At 37.2% G+C, this 19,190-nt stretch overlaps 1 protein-coding gene across 1 annotated transcript in view; it reads right to left on the reverse strand.

Moving 5' to 3' along the window:
- Window positions 1–18,588, reverse strand: part of toc (toucan) — a gene marked incomplete at its 5' end in the record, with an annotated part of 219,539 nt that extends 200,951 nt beyond the window's left edge. Inside the window, one exon of the mRNA XM_017612096.1 lies at window positions 14,432–18,588. Within this exon, the coding sequence (XP_017467585.1) occupies window positions 14,432–18,588 (4,157 nt within the window). The remainder of the gene's footprint in view (window positions 1–14,431) is intronic.
- Window positions 18,589–19,190: the final 602 nt, after the last annotated feature.

Below are 19,190 nucleotides of genomic sequence, written 5' to 3' on the forward strand. Positions count from 1 at the left end.
AACAAGCAAAAAATCAGCAGAAGACTTCATCAGTTTGAAATATTAAGTACATTAAATAAATTTTCCAGTAAGTGCTACCACGAGAGCGTACAAGAAAATAGAGAGTAAAATTGAGAGGAAGAGGAAATGGCCAGAAAAAGTTATTGAACACACAAAAATTGAAATACAATAAATTTAAATAGTTCACCCATATTTTATTTCACTAATTTTCTTTCATCATAGTACTTGCTAGAATTTGCAGCTCTCTCGGGTTTTTACGATCTCGACCTAACCTAGCTTAACGAAACACTTATTTATGCACGTATTTATGCATGTACATTAGGGTGCCCATCTAAAATGCTTTTTTTTGGAAATTTCAAGACAATATCCCCTAAATTTATTCGTTTTTATGAGAAATATGATTGCCTCTTTTTATAGATTTTTTGAAGGTCATTTAGAGGTCGCGACAAAAATACGATTTTGTAGATTTGTGAGCTTCTGAATGGCTATATTTTGAATTTAAAATGGAAATTATCGATGGTCCAAATTTAAAAAATTAAGAGAAATATGGTTTTTTTTTATTTTACCCTATAAAAAATTCCAACAAGCCAAGCCCGAAAATAGATAATCATATACCGTTTTAAAGTCCTATATGAGAAGACTCAGGTCATATTCGATCTTTGAAATCGAATCAAAAATAGTCATTCAAAAACTCATAAAACTACAAAATCCTATTTTCTGATCTAAATCGGCAGGTCGCGACCTCTAAATGACCTTTACAAATACTATAAAAATAGGCAATAATATTTCTCACAAAAAACGAATAAAATTAGGGGGTAGGTCTTGAAATTTCCAAAAAAAAAAAAAAGCATTTTCGATGGGCACCCTAATGTACATACATATGTATCTACATATGTACGAATGCATTTCAACTTCTCTGATCCCATCGCGATCACTATACATAACATAAAGAATTGCTTTCAGCTATGCTTAAAAAACAACAACAAGTACACACAAATCACGACAAATCGCCGTATACCACAAGTTGCAAAAGTCAAAGATCACAGATGAATGTTGTAATGAGCAAAATAAAATGCAAAGTGCAGCAATAAAGCAATAAAATCAACTTCCAACAACCGCTAGTCATACAAGTAATTGAGCGAGTGCATCAAAGCCGAGTGCTATAGAAGTATGTAGATAAAAAAGCGAGTTGGGTAAGGGGGAACGCTTTCCACACAGGGCCCACATGATTAACTTTTTACGTGTAAAAAGTTTGTGATTTTAATCACCGTAATTGACAGTCACGTTCACTGAGCAACAACAACAGCAATGTAGTGGAAAAATTTGTACAAAAATGGAAAAATTTTACAAAATTGGAAAAACGAAAATGAAACAAAAAGAGACACCGGTATTTTAATACAAAAGCACTTACGCTGACAATGCACACTTATGTACTTACAAACGCGGGTGATAGAAAAAAATAATTAAAATAACAAACAATACAAATCATCAAAATGTCAATGCTTGCAAAATTACCGCAAACAATAACCGTTTCATAATTTTTTTTTTGTGCTATACGCTTTTATTTTTATAAATAAAAAACCATTTTTTTTATATAATACATACATACATATGTATGCAAGCCGCATGGTGTGGGTGAACGTATAAGTGGCAGCTGCAGCAACGTCAACAGCAATCGCAAACAGGTGTATGTATTTATGTGTCTCTATATTTTATTTGTATAAATAATTACACACACTACTGTAACACGCCCCTCATCACGTTATTGCCTTGTTGTTTGTGTTGCGTGAGTGTGAGAAAAACGCCCAAACATGTTGTTCATTTTTCTTTCGTTTTTTTTGTTTTTTTTTTNTTTTTTTTTTTTTTTTTTTTTTTTTTTTTTTTTTTTTTTTGTTTAGTTAGATTTAACTTGACTGCCAGACGGCGCTGTAAAATACAGTTTTCCTAAACAAATTCAATAAAAACAAATTAAATTTACTCGCTCAACTATGCGGATGCCCTTCAAGCATACAAACGTACAAGCGCGTACGTTACATATATGTAGGTACTAAACACACACACCTATCGTTACCTAAACGTTAAAAGGTGCTAACTCCATTTTTGAAATTGTTGAGGAGAGAAGAAAAATCGATGTAGTCTAGCATTATTTGTCATTCTGCATCAAAAACTAAATTTTGAAAAGAAGTGGACTTGGCACCTTTTCACCTTTAAATAGCGATATGTATATTTTTATACGCTTTTCGTAACACCAATGGAATGTTTTGCTAAGGTAAATTAATAGATTTTATTGATTGAGTGTTCGAAAAAATTCTTTGCGCATAAAATCAGTGTAAAATTGTAGAGGTGATCTACCAGTTTGCTTTTAAACTTAGCAATTTTTTTATATCAGATAACAAATATTTCATCATCAATTTCATGCTCATGGGGAAAAATTGGCGTTGTTAGAGAACGGGGGGCGTGACATGTCCCATACAAACTGAATTTTTCATATTGCACACCTATTTGTGTATCTATTTGTGGTAGAGTACTGGTGAAAAGACAATGAAAGGAAATTAAGAAGTTTGTATGTAGTTTGAAAATATTTTGATTGGGGTTGCCGCCTGTTTAGAAAGTTAAAATCAAATTATTTTATAAGATAAATGAATTGTTACAATATGGGGATCTATCGAAATAGTTTTAAAAAAGTTTTATTTCTTAATACATGAAGGAGGGTTGCCACCGGCTTTAAATATTAAATTCAACTTGGACAAAAATACAAAATACATTTCACAATATGGGCGTCAGACGAAAGATGCCTAAGATGGTTTTGGTTTGAAAATTTTTTGAAGGGGGCTTAAAAAATATCAAAATATATTTGATTGTTGAGTTTACATATGTTAAGTTGAAGTGAAATAAATTACTCAGTGAAGCGGGCTAGGGCAAACTAGTATTTACATTTTAGACTTGAAAATTTGTATGAATTTTATATCTGAATACCGGTTAATTTTCACTGCAGAAAATTACTTCAGAAATAAAATGAAAACCGAACGAAAATCTGTCGCTGTATTTTTTTATTTTTTATTTTTTTTTGTTGCAGCAGCTCACTTAACTCTGCCTAAATTAGTGAATTGGCTACATGCCGTATTAATTCTCATCTAACGCTCTCTAAGGCTGAGGAAAAGGCCAGATGAGACTGTTTTGGGTCGTAGGGAGAGGGCTGTTAGATGAGCTGATGTGAGTGCGCATTTGAAGAGGTGGCAGTTTAACCTGCTCTAATATCCGCAATGGAGTTTTGTTAAAGTATCGCTAGCCTAACGAAGCAATCCGAGCACTTCATCTGCGATATCTGGGGTGGTCTCCGATGGCATAATTCACGGGGTGAGAGCTAACGAAGGTGTTGATTGATTCTCGATGAATGGCTTGTCTATAATAGACTATATTTGCTTAGTGGGTCTTGTTCAGCGGATAGTTTTTTCGCATTTTCAAGTTGGTTCTATTGCTTCAGTTTTGTCTACAGAGGACCGTTATTCATTTATTTTTTATATTTTTTTTTTGTTGGCGAACAAATCTTGTTAAGATCGGTGAATGTGAATTTTTCACCATTTTTTTTGGTTTCACTTGTAATCCAAAATACTTCCATACTTATTTCGCTAAATTAAACATGTACATATTTTTAGCACTCATATTGTAATTTTGGTCTGTTTACTGACTAACAGTTAGTGTTACTGTAGATTAAATATATAAAATAAAACCATTTTATACATTTATTTCCTAATTGGAAAATGCCTAACCGGTGTTTTTTAAAATTGCCATTTTTCGAATAACTCGAACACCCTAGTATGTACATATAACTTATTTAATTTACTTAACGAAGAACGTGTGAAAATACTTCAAGTCGTGATAAAAATAAACGTTTACATATGCATTTATATGTATATGAACATACTTATTTGTATACGAATGTGTTGGTTGTACATACATATATATATATAAGATATTCTTATCGTGTAAATATCGTGCCGCCGGCCTTTTAACAAGGTCAAAGAGGAGTTGAACAGAAGTTCTTTCAAAATAAATATGATGAGCTATAATAAATCATGCTCGTACCCTAGGGTTATAAAAAATCGAGCCAGTCAACAAGCCAACTACTCCAGCATTGCTGAGAATGGAGTTAGGGAAAACAAATAACAAAAACCATAATAATAATCATAAAAATAATAATAATGATTGGCGCTTACACATGAGTTTTATTTTTCCCGAGCCGGTTCAATTTTTACGTTTGGTTTCCATGTATTTACTATGGGCGGATGACAAATTTTCGGGTGAATTTTTTCGGGTGAAACTCAGGATAACATATTCGTGTTTGGCCGAGCTTCTCCTCCGATTTGTAGCGTGCGCGTGTTGTCACGCAAAGTGGAGGGACCTACAGTTTTACGCCGACTCCGAACCTTGCCATTAATTTCATCCATATAGGTTCGAGCATAATCCCCAGCTTTTGGGTTTTCCGCCTTTCGCAAAATTATTCCCTCGAAAGCCCTAATAGCCTTCTCGTCTTTGTCCGATATCATATACATATGTAGTTTTTTAAAGCGAAATATTTGTTCGTCATTTCCATTGCCTACCAAGCTTAAAGCAGCACCTTTTGGGAAAAAGTGACTCTTCGATTGATCCCTTGGCTGACATTGATGGCTTCTAGGTAGGCAATATGTTTCACTACTTCAAAGTTATAAAATTCAACAGCAAATTATGACCCACTATGAGAGAGTCTTTGTTGCTCGCCGGAAGTTGCATTGTCTTGTCCTCGCTTGACTCTACACCAGCCTCTTTTGATTCCTGCTCTTAGGTTGTAAATGTTGCGCTTTATTACCAATGTTATATGTATACGCCAAATGCATCACACCGCTGCAATTCAGATTAGCAGCTCATATAACGCTTTAAAACATACTGCACAATTGGAACGGAGCTAAAGGTTGTGCTCAAAGGTTGCATCACCTAGCCGTATTAGTTTAGCAGGGATCCGAAATATGGCGTGATTCAGGTAGATTTTCAACGAGCAATCAGTAACTTATTTAGAATAGAAGCAAATGTTAAGTGTGCCGATTTAGTCAACAAGGATTTTTTTTTTCAAAATTTGACGCACTGCGAAAATATGGTCTGAAACCGTAGGGATAAGTTCCATTCTCCATTCAGTTAATGGAGGGTTTCCGTTTTTCGTTCGGAATCTTCGATAGAACCTTATAAGCAAAGTTAAGAAGGCCTATCCCGTGGTAATTGACGCAAACAGCAGGGTCTCCCTTCGTGTGGATTGAGATTCCTATCTTCAGACTCGTATGAAATAGACCAAATTTTGGTTCAAAGTTAACTGTTGTCCTTTTGAAAAACTATATTAGGACACATGTTAAGGCTTTTCGTAATCCACCTTGTGCTGTCATGAACACCACCGATTTTATTTAGATAATTTTAGTACAGTGCTACCACATTAACACTAGAGCGACCAGGTCCTTTCACCTACCTAGAAAGGCCGTGGAGCCAAAATTGGCACACTATATTTTAAATATGATTGGGGCTAAAATGCATCCTCGCTTTTAGATATATTTTTGATATCCACATTTTCATAAGATATAGCAATATTAATAGATTGGCGCTTACACAATGTTTTTGTGTTTGGCAGAGCTCCTCCTCCGATTTCGTATTTAGATGCTGCTCGGGACAGTGATCGGAAATCCAGGTAGTACGCACCTCTAACCACTCAGCCATAGTGCCCGCTTTGAATAAAACTTTCGGAAAATAAACCAAACAGATTTATTTTTAATATTAAGACGAGTGCAGCTCTAGTCATCATGAAACTAGTCATTAAATTCTAAGTCAGATTTTCACAACAGCAATTAGTATACATGCATTCATATAGTATATATATAGTACATACGTTATCATTTACGCATTCGTTTTTATGTCAGTGCATTCATTATTGTAATTGTGTTTACAAACACATGTCTCATGAAATATTTAGTATGTGGCATATGAATTTAGGATTTAAATCAAAATATTCAGAGGTAAAATCTAGTATGTAAGCTAAGTGTACTCAATATACATACATACACTTATACTATGTACTTATTCGTATACAAAAAACAAGTGATTGTATACTTGGCGTTTTACAGCTCATAAATATTTGCCGGCAAAATAAATGATGTGCTTATGTTAATTTATGAACCGCTGGCAAAGATATGCCCAACAAAATGTTAGATACTTGTATTCATATATACTTGGAGGTTTTTATGCGTAATCGCGAAATTTAACGGTTTTGTATGTTTCAGTTGTTGAAATTACACGCTTCAAAAGCGGTAACGGATGCTTAACGCATTTTCAACGCAAATTTTTTCAGAGTCTGAGAGCTTCGTCTGTAGCCAAAATAATGATTGAGGCAACATATTCTATGGAATTAAAAGTAGTGTTACCACTTTTGTTTTTTCCCTATAAAAATGGGTAGATTTTTCGTTTTTTTAGCATGAAAGAAGCTAATGGATGATTTTCGTCTGACATAGGAATGAGAATATAGACTCCAACTTTTGTGCATTGCGGTAATGAAAAATAACTTAAAAACTCTATTGTAAGCTATAGATCTTCACATTTCGGAGTTAAGCGGTTTATCAGAACTTGAATGGATAGTTATTAGAAACGCTTTGTGTCGCTTCAGACCTGGTAAGTCCACCATTGACCAGATTTTCACAGCACAAAGACGACACAAGAAATAAAAATCGAAGACATCAGATATGGAAATCAACACTTATTATCTTTTTGTAGATTTTAAAGCCGCTTTTGATAGCTTGAAACCCAAGGGCACCAGCGCAGCATTTTTCTACCTAAAAAATTATCTAAAATGTTTGGTCTAGACAACAGATAAAAGTTATAACATTGACGTACTGAAGGAACTTGTCCAAATAAGAAGTAGAAGAAGAAAAAAACATGATATGATACTCAGTGTTGCCATTTTGGTGTTTTCTTAGCTAGATTTAGCTCTTTATTTTTCTATTTAGCGCCGAGAATTGGGCTTTAGCTCCTAGTGCTTTTCAAAATTATCTTGCACTTTTTTATATCCAGAAAGTTTTAGTTGTATTTGGTAATATATTAAAATTACATATCTGTAATTTCATTGCATTTCAAGTGTTAACTAAAATTTATTTGGCTTTGGTGATCTCAGCCTAAACTCAGCCAAAACTTATGCGTTGATAGAATTACAAATTTCGAAACGCAGTGGAAAAACATACATTTGTATCTACGGGAAAATACAGACTCCACAATAAACTCGTGGATTTAGGTTAAAGAATTCAAAAATTATTTAGAAAAAAATCCTTTTTCTAATCGCGCAGATTTTGTTTTTAGCTTACTAATTTTACCTTTAGAGAGAAGGACATATAACTTTTCAAACAAATTTTACAAAAAAAAATTATTCGTAATCGGAGTTTTTATGATCAATTCAAAGATCTGAAATTGCAGAATTAACAGTTTGTAAAGTATTTTTAGTCCATTGTCTAGTTTATATAAGTGTGTGTCAGCGTTATGAGTGCAATGTGTGCATCTAATTTTGGTTTTAAAAGAATTTTTCAGCACTTAAATTTTTTCATTGTTTTCATTAAAATTGCGGAAAATGTAAAAACAACATAACGTCAATAAAGGCACAACTTAAAAATAAATTAGCTCTTCATTTTAGGTACTATTAGTATTATTTAGCTTTCTTTTCGACCGTTTTAGCTCCAAATGAAATTTTTTCTAGCAACACTGATGATACTTGGTATAGGAATGATCATGAGCTCAGATCCAATCATCTCAGTACTTTGAAAAATTTTAAATTATTGAATAGTGCTAGCACCTGTTTACCAAGTTAAATTAAATAGTAGAATGTGAGTGTCAAACGAAAAATTTTTATGAAAGTTTTATTTGGAAAATATTTAAAAGCTTTAAAGCCGAATTAATTTAATTAATAAGCTAAGTGAAATATTACAGCCAGGATAACTAACGTATTCACAGGCAACGGTTTTGAAAGAACTTTATAACAGAGTTGCCACCTTTCAAAAATTTAGATCATAGAAATTAAATTAAATATAACAGTACGATATTTGTACACATCAATCCGTGTTGGTATATGCTTTTATTCCCACACCTTTTTGAGCAGAGTTGCCACTTACAAAACTATTTACATACAGTGTTGGCAAAACAAATTTAGTTACATTCCGTAGTTAGTTCCGTGGATAAAGTCAAAAATATTTTTTTCAAGAATTTTTTTATGCATTTCAGTTATATTTGAAAGCATATTGTTAAACCGAATACCATGCGGCCAGAGGTAAGGGCGTACATACATACGTCTATATTCAAAGATGTTTTATCTAGAAAAAATTTTACCATCGCTTATCGGAGCTTTCACTGTATCAATAAAACAAAACGAATTAAACTACATTGGTATAGGTAAATGGCCTACCACAATTAGTTGCCCCCAAGTTAAAAAGTATACTCATTGTAACCCCGCAGTTAACGCAAGACAAATTAAATTAAATGCAAACCAAATCAGGTTTTTATGACTGAGTCAATATGAAGAGCAAACCGAGTGTGTTAAACCATCATAAGTTTTCCGGCAACTATGTACTAGACTCAACCACAAAATGCAAAAAAGCATTTACATACATATGTATGCATATCCACCGCTCCATATCTCAAGCCGCTAATATGAATATGCAACAATGCATATGTATGCATAGGTACATATGAATGTATGTCATTGTTGGCGACGAAGCGCTATTATGACAAGTGTCACAGAACTGTCAACTGTCTGGGCAACACGCAATGAAACGCAACAGCGTATAGCCACAAAGTAATGCAGCTCACTGCGTTCAATGTTCTAATTGTTTATTGCTCATCTGTGTCGAGTTGTTGTTGGCTGTTGCACATTGCTTACTGCTGGCGGTGTTGATGCAATGTTTAAGCGACTTGTAGTCATATTTACCTCATATGAGTGCATGCATACATACTTACATTTTTATGTATGGATGTGTTTAAGTAACAAACAAATGAGCAGCGTTTTATTGCTTCTTTTTTAACTATTTTTTTTTTATTGCTTAATTGCGTTTTTGTTGTTGTCAATATGTTTTAATGCAACACTATTTGTGGTTTGGCAGTCTCGTTGCCGTTATGAAGATACCGACAGGTATCTATATGCCCATGAATGTATACATATTAGGCCGGGTCAGTACTCACGGAATTATAAAAAAGTTTGCAATTCCCTTAAGGCCTGTATGCAGCTCTCAAGAAAAGCAAAAACTCCATATAAAATGACGTNTACGCTTTCTACTACGGTTTTCTAAAGTTTTTTGTGAAAAAAGAGCACAAGGCAACCCAGGTTTGCAACAGAAATATATGCCCGTTCCATTATTTCTTGAGGAAAGAGTGAGGCAACAGGCTGTGAGGTATCGAAAATGTCAAAATTCCTTGGACACACACGCGAAATAATGGAAATTTTTTCTTGACCGTTTTCTTGAGAGCTGCATACAGGGCATTAAATAGTTGAAAAGCTTACTACATACGAGATCAATTTGGCGTCAGCTAGCTACATCCTAAAAACAGCCAAACTTTTGTAGATAACACAACAACAAACTTTTTCTCCCGAGCCTGCCTAATGTATGCACGTTTATACACACTTACGTAGCTACAATAGCAACCGGAACGTCTTATTGGCGCATAAAAATCTTGGCATGGTAGACTGCACTCCTACCACAACAACTATTTACTTTATCTTCAAAACATTCAGTAAGCTCATAAAGAGTTGGATAGCGGCAAATGTAATTGAAATATCGGCGGCTAACATTCACAAACTTAATGAGTTGCCAACTGATTTGTGAGTTAATTTAAACGTTTGATTTTAATTTCAAAATGAATAAAACCGCCTTAAGCAGGCACTATTTTTTTCTAAAGTATTCTCTACTAAATAACTACATATTCAGCTTTGTCTGACTGTACATATGTACATATGTACCTCTCTAAGTATACATACAAACATAGTAGGTATATAATACAATATTTCCACATAAACAAAATTAATGCGTACTTAAACTGAATACATTGAATCGCTGTTATTTAATTGCTGAAGCATAATTGTTGAGAGTAATGGAGACTTTTTATTGTACTTAAGTTGTGATCCGATTGCTTTTGGTATACTCGCGTAGCAACTTGTGGTAATTGAACGGTTGATGGGCGCTGCAGGTGTTCTGCAGTCAAACATACATACATATGTATTTATGTATGTATGTATGTATGTGTGTAATTGTGCAGCTGAGCAAAACACTAACTAATAAGTCGGCATACAAAGTATATCCAACTAGCTCGATTTCTGTGCCACTGTGTAACTTTACTGTCAGTGGAATTTCAGTTTTTATGTAAATATTTACATACACAATACTTCCAAATACAGGGTGTCAAAAACAGCTTCCACTCAGTGTTTGCAAACACAGCTTTAGAGGGCAATTTTGTTAGAACTGTGTACTCTCAACATTACACTGAGCACTTTAGGTGGGTTTCATAGCTATTTTCGACTCCATTAAGTCAAAATTTTCTGTTAGATGTTTTAAGAGTATTTCGGAGTTAAGAAGAAAATTTTGAAAAAAATCGCGTACATCATTGTTGCGGTTAGATCCGATAAGTATGAAGGAACTTAAGGAATTATATATTTTCTTTTGTAATATTAGTATAATGGTAGGAAAATGCGTGGTGCTATGGAAGTATCGGCGGTTCGGCGGCTCGGTCACGCCTCCATACCTCACAATCCTGGTAGTTATGACCAAGAAATCGACTACTCCTCCTCTAAATCCAGCTTCGATTTGCTCTTTAAGACGAACATCCCGTCATGAAGAGGTCTGCAAACACCAGGACCATGGCGAAGGAGGCAATTTAATTTTTACATGGATCCAAGCTAGACAATAGAGTTAGCTGCGGAGATTTCTTTAAGGAACTAGGACTGGAATTATCCGTCCGAAATCCGGACCACTGCAGCGCTTATTAGGCAACTGTAAAGGAGATGGCTGTGCACCTTAGTATGCATGGCGTAACGAAGACTACGATTAACATCTTCTCGGACATTCAGGCGGCCGTCAAATCAATGAACGCGGTAATGCTAAGATCGAAGGTTGCGCATGAATGCTTCGCAACTCTAAAGATATTAGCGCCGTATTAAAGGTTATTCTCATATGGGTCCCGGAACATAGAGATACTGACGGATCGGAGGGCCGATGAGCTAGCCAGGGAAGGTACCAATCTTCCCCTATGTGAAGGCAGAGGTATAGTTGGGATACCCATGGCAAGCTGCAAATTATAGAATGGAAATAACACGATTCAAGAGGCCAACAGTTCTGGGCTAGAGGAGGGCACTTGTAAAACAACCAGGCCTCTATGGCCACAAATACATAAGAAAAGGACGTAAGGCTTACTCAGCATCTCATGAGAGGATATTGCGATGGTCACGGCTTGTATAACCGGTCATTGGCTATTTGGCAGGCATTCTTCAAGACACGAATATTGCAGAAGTTACAGAGAAGAGGAAGCAACCGTAAGCACTTTTTCTGCAGTTGGCCAACTTTTGCCAAGAAAAGAGCAGGCTTTTTAGGTTGGCACTTCTTTAGCTCTCTTACGGAATTATCCGTTGTCAAAATAAAATCAGTTCTACGCTTTCTAAGAGTCACTGAGGTTCCCGTGTTAGGCAGTGGTATCACAATGGACCTTCAAGTCTAACCAAACCTAATATTAAATAACCTTCGGAGAATTTGAAAATTAGGGACATTAAATTAGATTTTAACTAAAATAAGTAGGAAAGAGTGATCGGTAAGTATGTACATATCTAAGGAATGCGCGTTTTTAAAGAAGTCTTAAAAGGATGCTGAATCTAAATTTAATTTTTAAATCACCTTCTCACTCATATATATTTTAGCACATCTTAACGCTTTAGAAAAAGGGTATACAATTTAAATTCAGCATTTAAACTTTTAATAACACATTGCATTTCAAGAAGTTTTCAACAAAAAGATTGCAACTTGGCTGTGACTTAAGGAGGCGAGAGTTTTGGCAATTTCTTTTGTTTATTGGTTTTTGTAAAAGTTTAGCATATTATATAACAAGCACCACATAAGCCCACATTTTAAACTTTGTACAAAAATTATTATATTAATTTCCCACCAAAAAATTTTAAACTTTTTGCTCAGAATTTTTAGAAAAATTGCGTTAACTTCTAATTATATTTTTTTTTAGCTGAGGGTGTTTTTCATTTTCTTCTAAATATATAAAGTCGATAGTCAAGTCCAACGATGTTTCACGATACATGCAAGGTGCCACAGCTCATGCAGCTGCTTTCTGCAGTTTCTCAATTTGACAGTATTTTGAAATATACTGCATTGCCCGTCTTGACACGCTCTTAAGACGGCAATGTAACCTCTGCTGTTTCCACGCTTAAAATAAAAAATTGCGCTTTTAGAAATAATGCCATGAACCATCTAAACAGATCACCCAGCTCGGCAACCGCGTATTTGTAATCGCATTTGAGAAAAAAAGTTGATAACGTAATTTTTTAATCGGTTGTTTTATTAACACACATGGTTTCATTGCGTTTCATTTACATGGCGGCGAAAAAATGACGTCACTGCCAAAAAATACTTTTTTCTCGCACACCGTCCTGCGTGATCTATATTCGTTCGTTCATGAAATAATGCTGCCAATTTTTGTTCTCTTTGAAACAATACGTGCAAATGTCAAAAGCGCTTGGAAAGAGAATACGCTATCAATGAAATGATAGTGGCGATAGTACTAAAGTGCCAACTACAACGGTAACAGGACATGCTGAAGCCTACTTATTCAGGCGCATATGGACAAAAAGGACGACGGAAGCGTGCATTCGGAAAGATTTATTTTAAATCAAAACACGGTTTTAGCGAGTAGACAAATTTGTTAAGGTCAAAAAAGGTCTGGTAAAAAGGTATTTTTTCCAAAGATGAAATAAGTATATGTGAGCAGGGATCGAAAATGCCAGTTATTTTGGAAATTTCAATTCAAGACATACGGAAAGATATGATATTTGTATAGATGATGGTAAGCTAGGGAGTATCAGTCTTAAATTATGAAATATTTTTTCAAAAGTCAGCAATTAATCGTTATTATTTACCGATATTTATCAGTCAAAAATAACAGTCCAAATTTTTATTTTATTTTTTTCAGTCTGCAATAAAAGTTAAAGTTTTAGTTAAATTTTTTTCGATCCAAAATAAAAGTTAAAATTTTACTTTCAAAATTAAAATTTTTTTCGATAAAGAATAAAAGTTAAAATTTTACTTTCAAAATTAAAATTTTTTTCAATAAAGAATAAAAGTTACCATTTAATCGCTATTTCTTCTGCTTTTTTACGTATAAATCAGAAATGTTATATTGCTACCTCTAAAACAGGATATTAGTCTTTTGTACAATAGGGCTGCTGCAGGATGTTGTGGAAATTTACAAATGGAAAGAATGTGCAAATGCAAGAGCATATGCACTAGATCCTGAACAGCCTTAATGATGAGCAGATAAGCGATGTAAAAAACAATATGAAGACCGAAAGTAAACTGCTATTTTTGATCGAAAAAATAAAAGTCAAATTTTAGCTGGTAATTTTGATCCGAAATATAAAAGTCAAATTTTAATTCTTAATTATTATTCGACGAAAAATAACGCTTATTCGTCGACTTTCTTTCAAAAAAAACGTTATATTTACGACCCCTGTGCGTGAATAAGATATGTATTATGAAAAATTAGCTTGCTAAGCACCCTGTTTATAATTCCGTAGCATTTTCAGCTAAATACATATGTATTCAAGTGCCAAAATTTCTAACAGAGTTAGAAAAAGCATAAAAATTAATTTAACAAACTTCGGTAGCTAAAATGTAGATTATTTGCCTTGAAATGATGGAAAAATACGAGCACAAGGCAAAAGGCAAACTCAAACAGATCAATGGAATTTGATTCCTGAATTAAACATATATGGGCTCAAATTTAAAATAGTAGGCAGCTAAACTGAAAATGCCGCGTAAGCAAAGTAAAACCCGACGCGCCAAAAACACTTGCATACATATACATATTGTGCAAACTAAACTTTTTATTTGTATGCACTTATTTATAAATAGTAAGATAACGGTAACGGCACTTGTGTAATTTAAAAGCATTTAGATAGAAGCGATAAGTAAATATCAAATACTCAACGATATATTTACATACATAAATACGAGTAGCTGTCTGATGAACGGACAGCCTTTTAGCACGTCCACTCGACAATCACTCAAGCAGTGCGAGATAAAACGCTATGGAATGCGAAAACCCAACAGACATATAATATAAACAGATAATTTGTTTATTGCATTTATTTAGTACCCCAATTCTTAGTAAAACTTACCGCTTAGCGGCAACACCCTGGAATAGTCGTTTCGACACTTGTTGCGCTGTTGTCGGACTGCCACTACCGCTGCGTTTTGCGCCGTTATCCGTTGGCCGCAGTGATAGCAGCAGCGCATTAGTACGCGGACTCATCGTACCGCTCACAGCGGTTGAGGTTGGTGAACGCCTTATTAGTGGCGTGGAGGTGGCGCTCGCACGCGGCTGTATTCGAGTCGACGGCACAACATTTGTTGAGGCGGCGGCGGCATGACCACCACCACCACCACCAGCACCGCTCGTAGCACCTACCCCATTAGTGGGGCGTAATGTTGACACTTTTGATTTCACTTCTTTCAAATTTTTCTTAGGTAACGCTTTGTTGCTTTGAATTTTATTCATCACTGCTTCCCATTTATTGGGTGTCGGCTTTTTGCTACGCACATTCACTGTTGCCGCACCGATATCATTTACACTCGCGACCGAACCGCTTGACGTACGTTGCTTGGGCGAATTACGCGCGGATGCGAATTTTGTTGTACGCGACGGCGTTCGTTTATTGGCGCCACACGCGGCGTTTGTGGCTTTTGCGGCTGCTGCAACGGCCGCCTCTAATGCGGATCGTTGTATATTCTTGCTGTGGTTACTTTGATTGTCCACAGACAGCGAAGTCGTTGATGATGATGATGACGCGCATGCCACTTTCGTACCAGCTGTGCCCGATTCCGAATGCGTTTCCCTTTCAATAAGCACGCGACCACGCGATGCCGATAAACCTAAGGTGAATCTGTTTTCGTCGTTTTCTAATTTAGCACCACTAAATGCGGCGCTATTCGCCGTGACTGTTGAGAGCGAATTTAACGACGCGTGTTTACGCGGTGGAGTCACTCTCTGCACTGACACGCGCTGTTGTACTTCAACGCCAGCCATGCTATCAGCGACGCCGCAGTCATCGTTTCCAGATTTCGAGAATAGCGAGCGTCTTGTGCACTCAGCGCTTGTTGGGCTCAGCGTAGTGTTGTTGATCGCGTTGGTGCTCTCAGCAAAAGCTTCTTCCAGCGAGGAGAAGCTTTTGCAGTCCACATTTACAGTATTGCCGTCGACACTGTAGTATGAGGTGCGATTGGAGAGCGTCGCTGCAGAGAGTCGATCGGTACTCATACTGCTGTGTATGGTGGATGATGTTTGGCTGCTGCTCAATTGACCTTGACCGAGTGTTGTGGCGGCAGCAGCATTTCGTGTGTTTGTGACAAGAGTTACGTCGCCGCCACCGGCATTCATTTCACTTTTGTTTACATTTCGCTCGCTGTTAGTGACATGTTTAACACCCTCCCGATTGCTCTTCACTGTTTCCGTTGAATCATCGCCTTCACCCTCCGGAGACATATCTAACATAGCATCTTGTGTGTCTTGACGCCGCATTTGCGCTAAATCATCGTCGCATCGATTCTCGACATCCGTGAATATGCCCGATGATTCCATGCACGAATCTTCTGGATCCTCGGATATGAAAACTGAGGCTGCTGGCTGCAGCGTCGGTCCATACAATTGCCCATCGATTACTTGCGCGCGTCGATCGCCACGATGAAAGATATCATCCGCATCGGATTCAGTGAAGAAGTCAGAGTCAGTCATGGGATCTTGGCGGCGCACCAGCGGCATTTGCTGTTGTTGCAATTGTTGATTAAAGCTAGGTTGACGTGAAACGTGGCCGCCCTTACGTGCCGCAGGGCCATTAGAAGGCGAATGGTCGGAAGCGCCACGCGAAGCAGGGCGCGACATTTCGCCATCGCCCTGATAGCCAGTGTCCAGGCTAGTTACGCTGGTAACGCTAGTAATGAAGCTAGTAGAAATCTTCGAGACATTCGAAACATTGGATTTGGTCATGGCGTCTGACGCTTTAGAGGAGATGTCGGTATCTGTATGGGTGGAGACTGTTTCAGCAGTGCTTATTGAGCTGGACTGCAGTTGTTGCTGTTGTATTTGTTGTTGATGCTGCTGCAATTGCTGCTGCTGTTGAAGATTTATTGTCGACTCGAAGATATTGCGCTGATGTTGTTGTTGGTGTGACAGTAAAAGTTCTGTGACATCAGTCTTTACCTCAACAGGATCGAGGGGCAACTCCTCTGGCGATGGCGTCTGATCGATGCGCATGTGATGAATTGTCATCTTATTTCCTGTATGCGACGTCGCCAGTGGTAGATCCAAATTGTTTGTGTTGTTAGTATTTGTAGAATCTAAGAATTCCTTCATTTGATCGGGTGTCAAAATACCTAGACTTTCATCTAACTCAAAAGAGGTTTGTCGCCTCAACGATTGCGGGTGTTGTTGCGATTGTAGTTGTGTGGAAGGCGATGGCAGGTGAGCCATCATGGCACCGTTAGTTGTCGAATGAGCAGCCGCGTTCGATGAAAGTGAGACATCAACCAGTTCAATTGAGCAATCTAGCGTGGACTCGGTGAGATCCAAACCAAATGAGTAACGCGACTTCTGTTTCATATTCGGATTGTTGACGTCCTGTAGCGATGTGGCGGTGCCAACCAATTGTCTTTGTTTTCCATCTCGTGCTGCGTAGAAATCTGCGGTGCGTGAGCCCTTTGCAAGCAAGGTAGCCGCATCGACTTCCATGGGTACGCTTAATGGCTCGTCGTCTGGAGTGCGTGTCGGCAATGCCAAGTCGCTATGAGCGCCTTTGAGTGGGAGTTGAGCAGAAGTAAGTAGGTGTGGCTTTTCTGGAAATTTCATAACGGGATTGTAGTCGGGGGTGTTGTGCTCTGAAGTAGTATACTGATGTTGGGTCATATACAACAGCTGACTTGTGTTTTCCGAAACAATGCGCGACGACTCCAGATAATCTTTAGTCAAGTTCATCATGCGCGTTCGCTGATTTGACGGCGACAGCATACTAGCGGTGAGATCGAGCAACTTTTCCGTATTCACCGTTGAGTTGAGTGGCAGTTTCATGAGAGTTTTTTCTGGCGCCATCGCTTTCAATGTGGCATTCATTTCATCTGGATCTGAGGATGTGGAACAGTCTAAGAAGTTGTCACGTGTCTTTTCGTGTTCGCTTGCGCAGTCTGATTGCAATGTCACATCCATTTCTAAGAAACCAGATGGTGCAGACACATCTTCCAGTAACTGCAGATTATCTAACGAGTCAGGATTTGAGTAGGTGGCGTTAGTAATTGGTGAGACCGCATCGGCAGAGTCGATTATTTTCGTAGCACATAGACCCAAGGACGATGTTGTGTCCAAGCGGAGTGTGTCATTTGTAGGCAACTGTGATTTGTATGCGAAAGTTTCCGCGGAGGATACCACGTTTTTGGTTTGACCAAGCAGGGCCGGTGCATTGAAAGTTGTGGTAAGATTTGGGTTCAAGATTGCTTGCGTTGCATTCGGCGAATAGCGATTATCAAGATTAACTGTCACATTCTCTTTCGCCTGTTCCAGCGTAATAGTGCGTCTCTTGCTTGTGTCAAACGTGTCACCGAATTTCGGCGATGGATTCAGCTGGCTGCTGTCCAGGCTTTGGGTGGTATATAGTGCATGACGCGTGTTGTTGCTCAACAACTTCGTTGTCTCATTGATATCCGGTGGACGGATTATGCGCGTAGTTGCCAGAGAACCAGCGGTAGGTGGTGCTGGTGTCGATTGTGTTAGCAAATTTGGTGAGAACTGTATTTCGTCGTTGGGGCTGTCAGTACGCACAAATGTGTCAGATCGCGTGAGCGGTTGCGGTGTGCCCATAAGACTATTCCCCAGCACCAAATTTGGGCTAGGCGCATTTTGTTTCGTTGCTTGTTTTCGTTTAATTTTGGACTGCGCAACACTTGGTGCCTTTGGCACTGAAATTGGTGGCGGCATTTTCTCTGGCTTACCAATCCATTTCTTTATTGCTGTTGCAGTTTTTCTGGTTACCAAATTCACGGCTTGGGTTATGTGATCACCGGACGTACTACGTTTAAGTGCATTTGCGCTTACAATGGGCGGTCGCAGAACAGCCAATGACGTAGGACGTTTCTGTGCGAATCCAACTGTGGAGGCGCGCTGATGAATTTGTGATGTACGTGCCGCTATGCCGGCAACGGTTTGTGCATTTGAACTGGGTGGTCGCAGGCTGCCGGGCAATGGTATACGTGAGCCGCCATCAAGGCGTGGTATGCGTGTTGAAGCTGAATCCTGTAAGAATTGAGAGAAAGCCTGGGATGAGCAAACACGACGTCAAATAAATATTTAGATAATTTAAATATAGTTAGTTATGAATGTAAAAATTTTGCACATTCTTGCTGGCATATATAATGTACAAGTATACATATAAAACATAAGGACTCATTTTTGTTATTTATGACTTTTTAACAATTATATTCAACAAATGAACTTCATTTTGGGTTGTAGATTATGGATCTATAGCATAGATGGGCACACCAATTCAGTCTCATTTTGTCATGGTATTCGTGAATCGCGCTGAGTAACAGTTGCCACTTTTCTATATTGTACAAAAGTGCGTCGTTTTTTGCGCGTGTTAGAAAACGCTCTTACAAATTTATATTTAATTTGTATTATGAACTTGAAACGAAAATAATAAAATATAATAAAAAAATAATGAAGAAATAATTTCAAATAATGAATTATGAAATTAATTTTTATAAGTACATATGTACGCGCATGAAAAGTTTTTTTAATTTAATTTCATTAAACTAATGTTTTAAAAAATGATAGTTTATTCAACAACAAAATTCACGAATTTAAAATTTCTAAACTTTGTAAAAAACTCAGTATTC

Source organism: Rhagoletis zephyria, unplaced genomic scaffold, assembly GCF_001687245.7.
Source record: "Rhagoletis zephyria isolate East Lansing unplaced genomic scaffold, Rhagoletis_zephyria_1.1 Rzeph_scaffold_00500, whole genome shotgun sequence".
Classification (NCBI taxonomy): Eukaryota; Metazoa; Arthropoda; class Insecta; order Diptera; family Tephritidae; genus Rhagoletis; species Rhagoletis zephyria.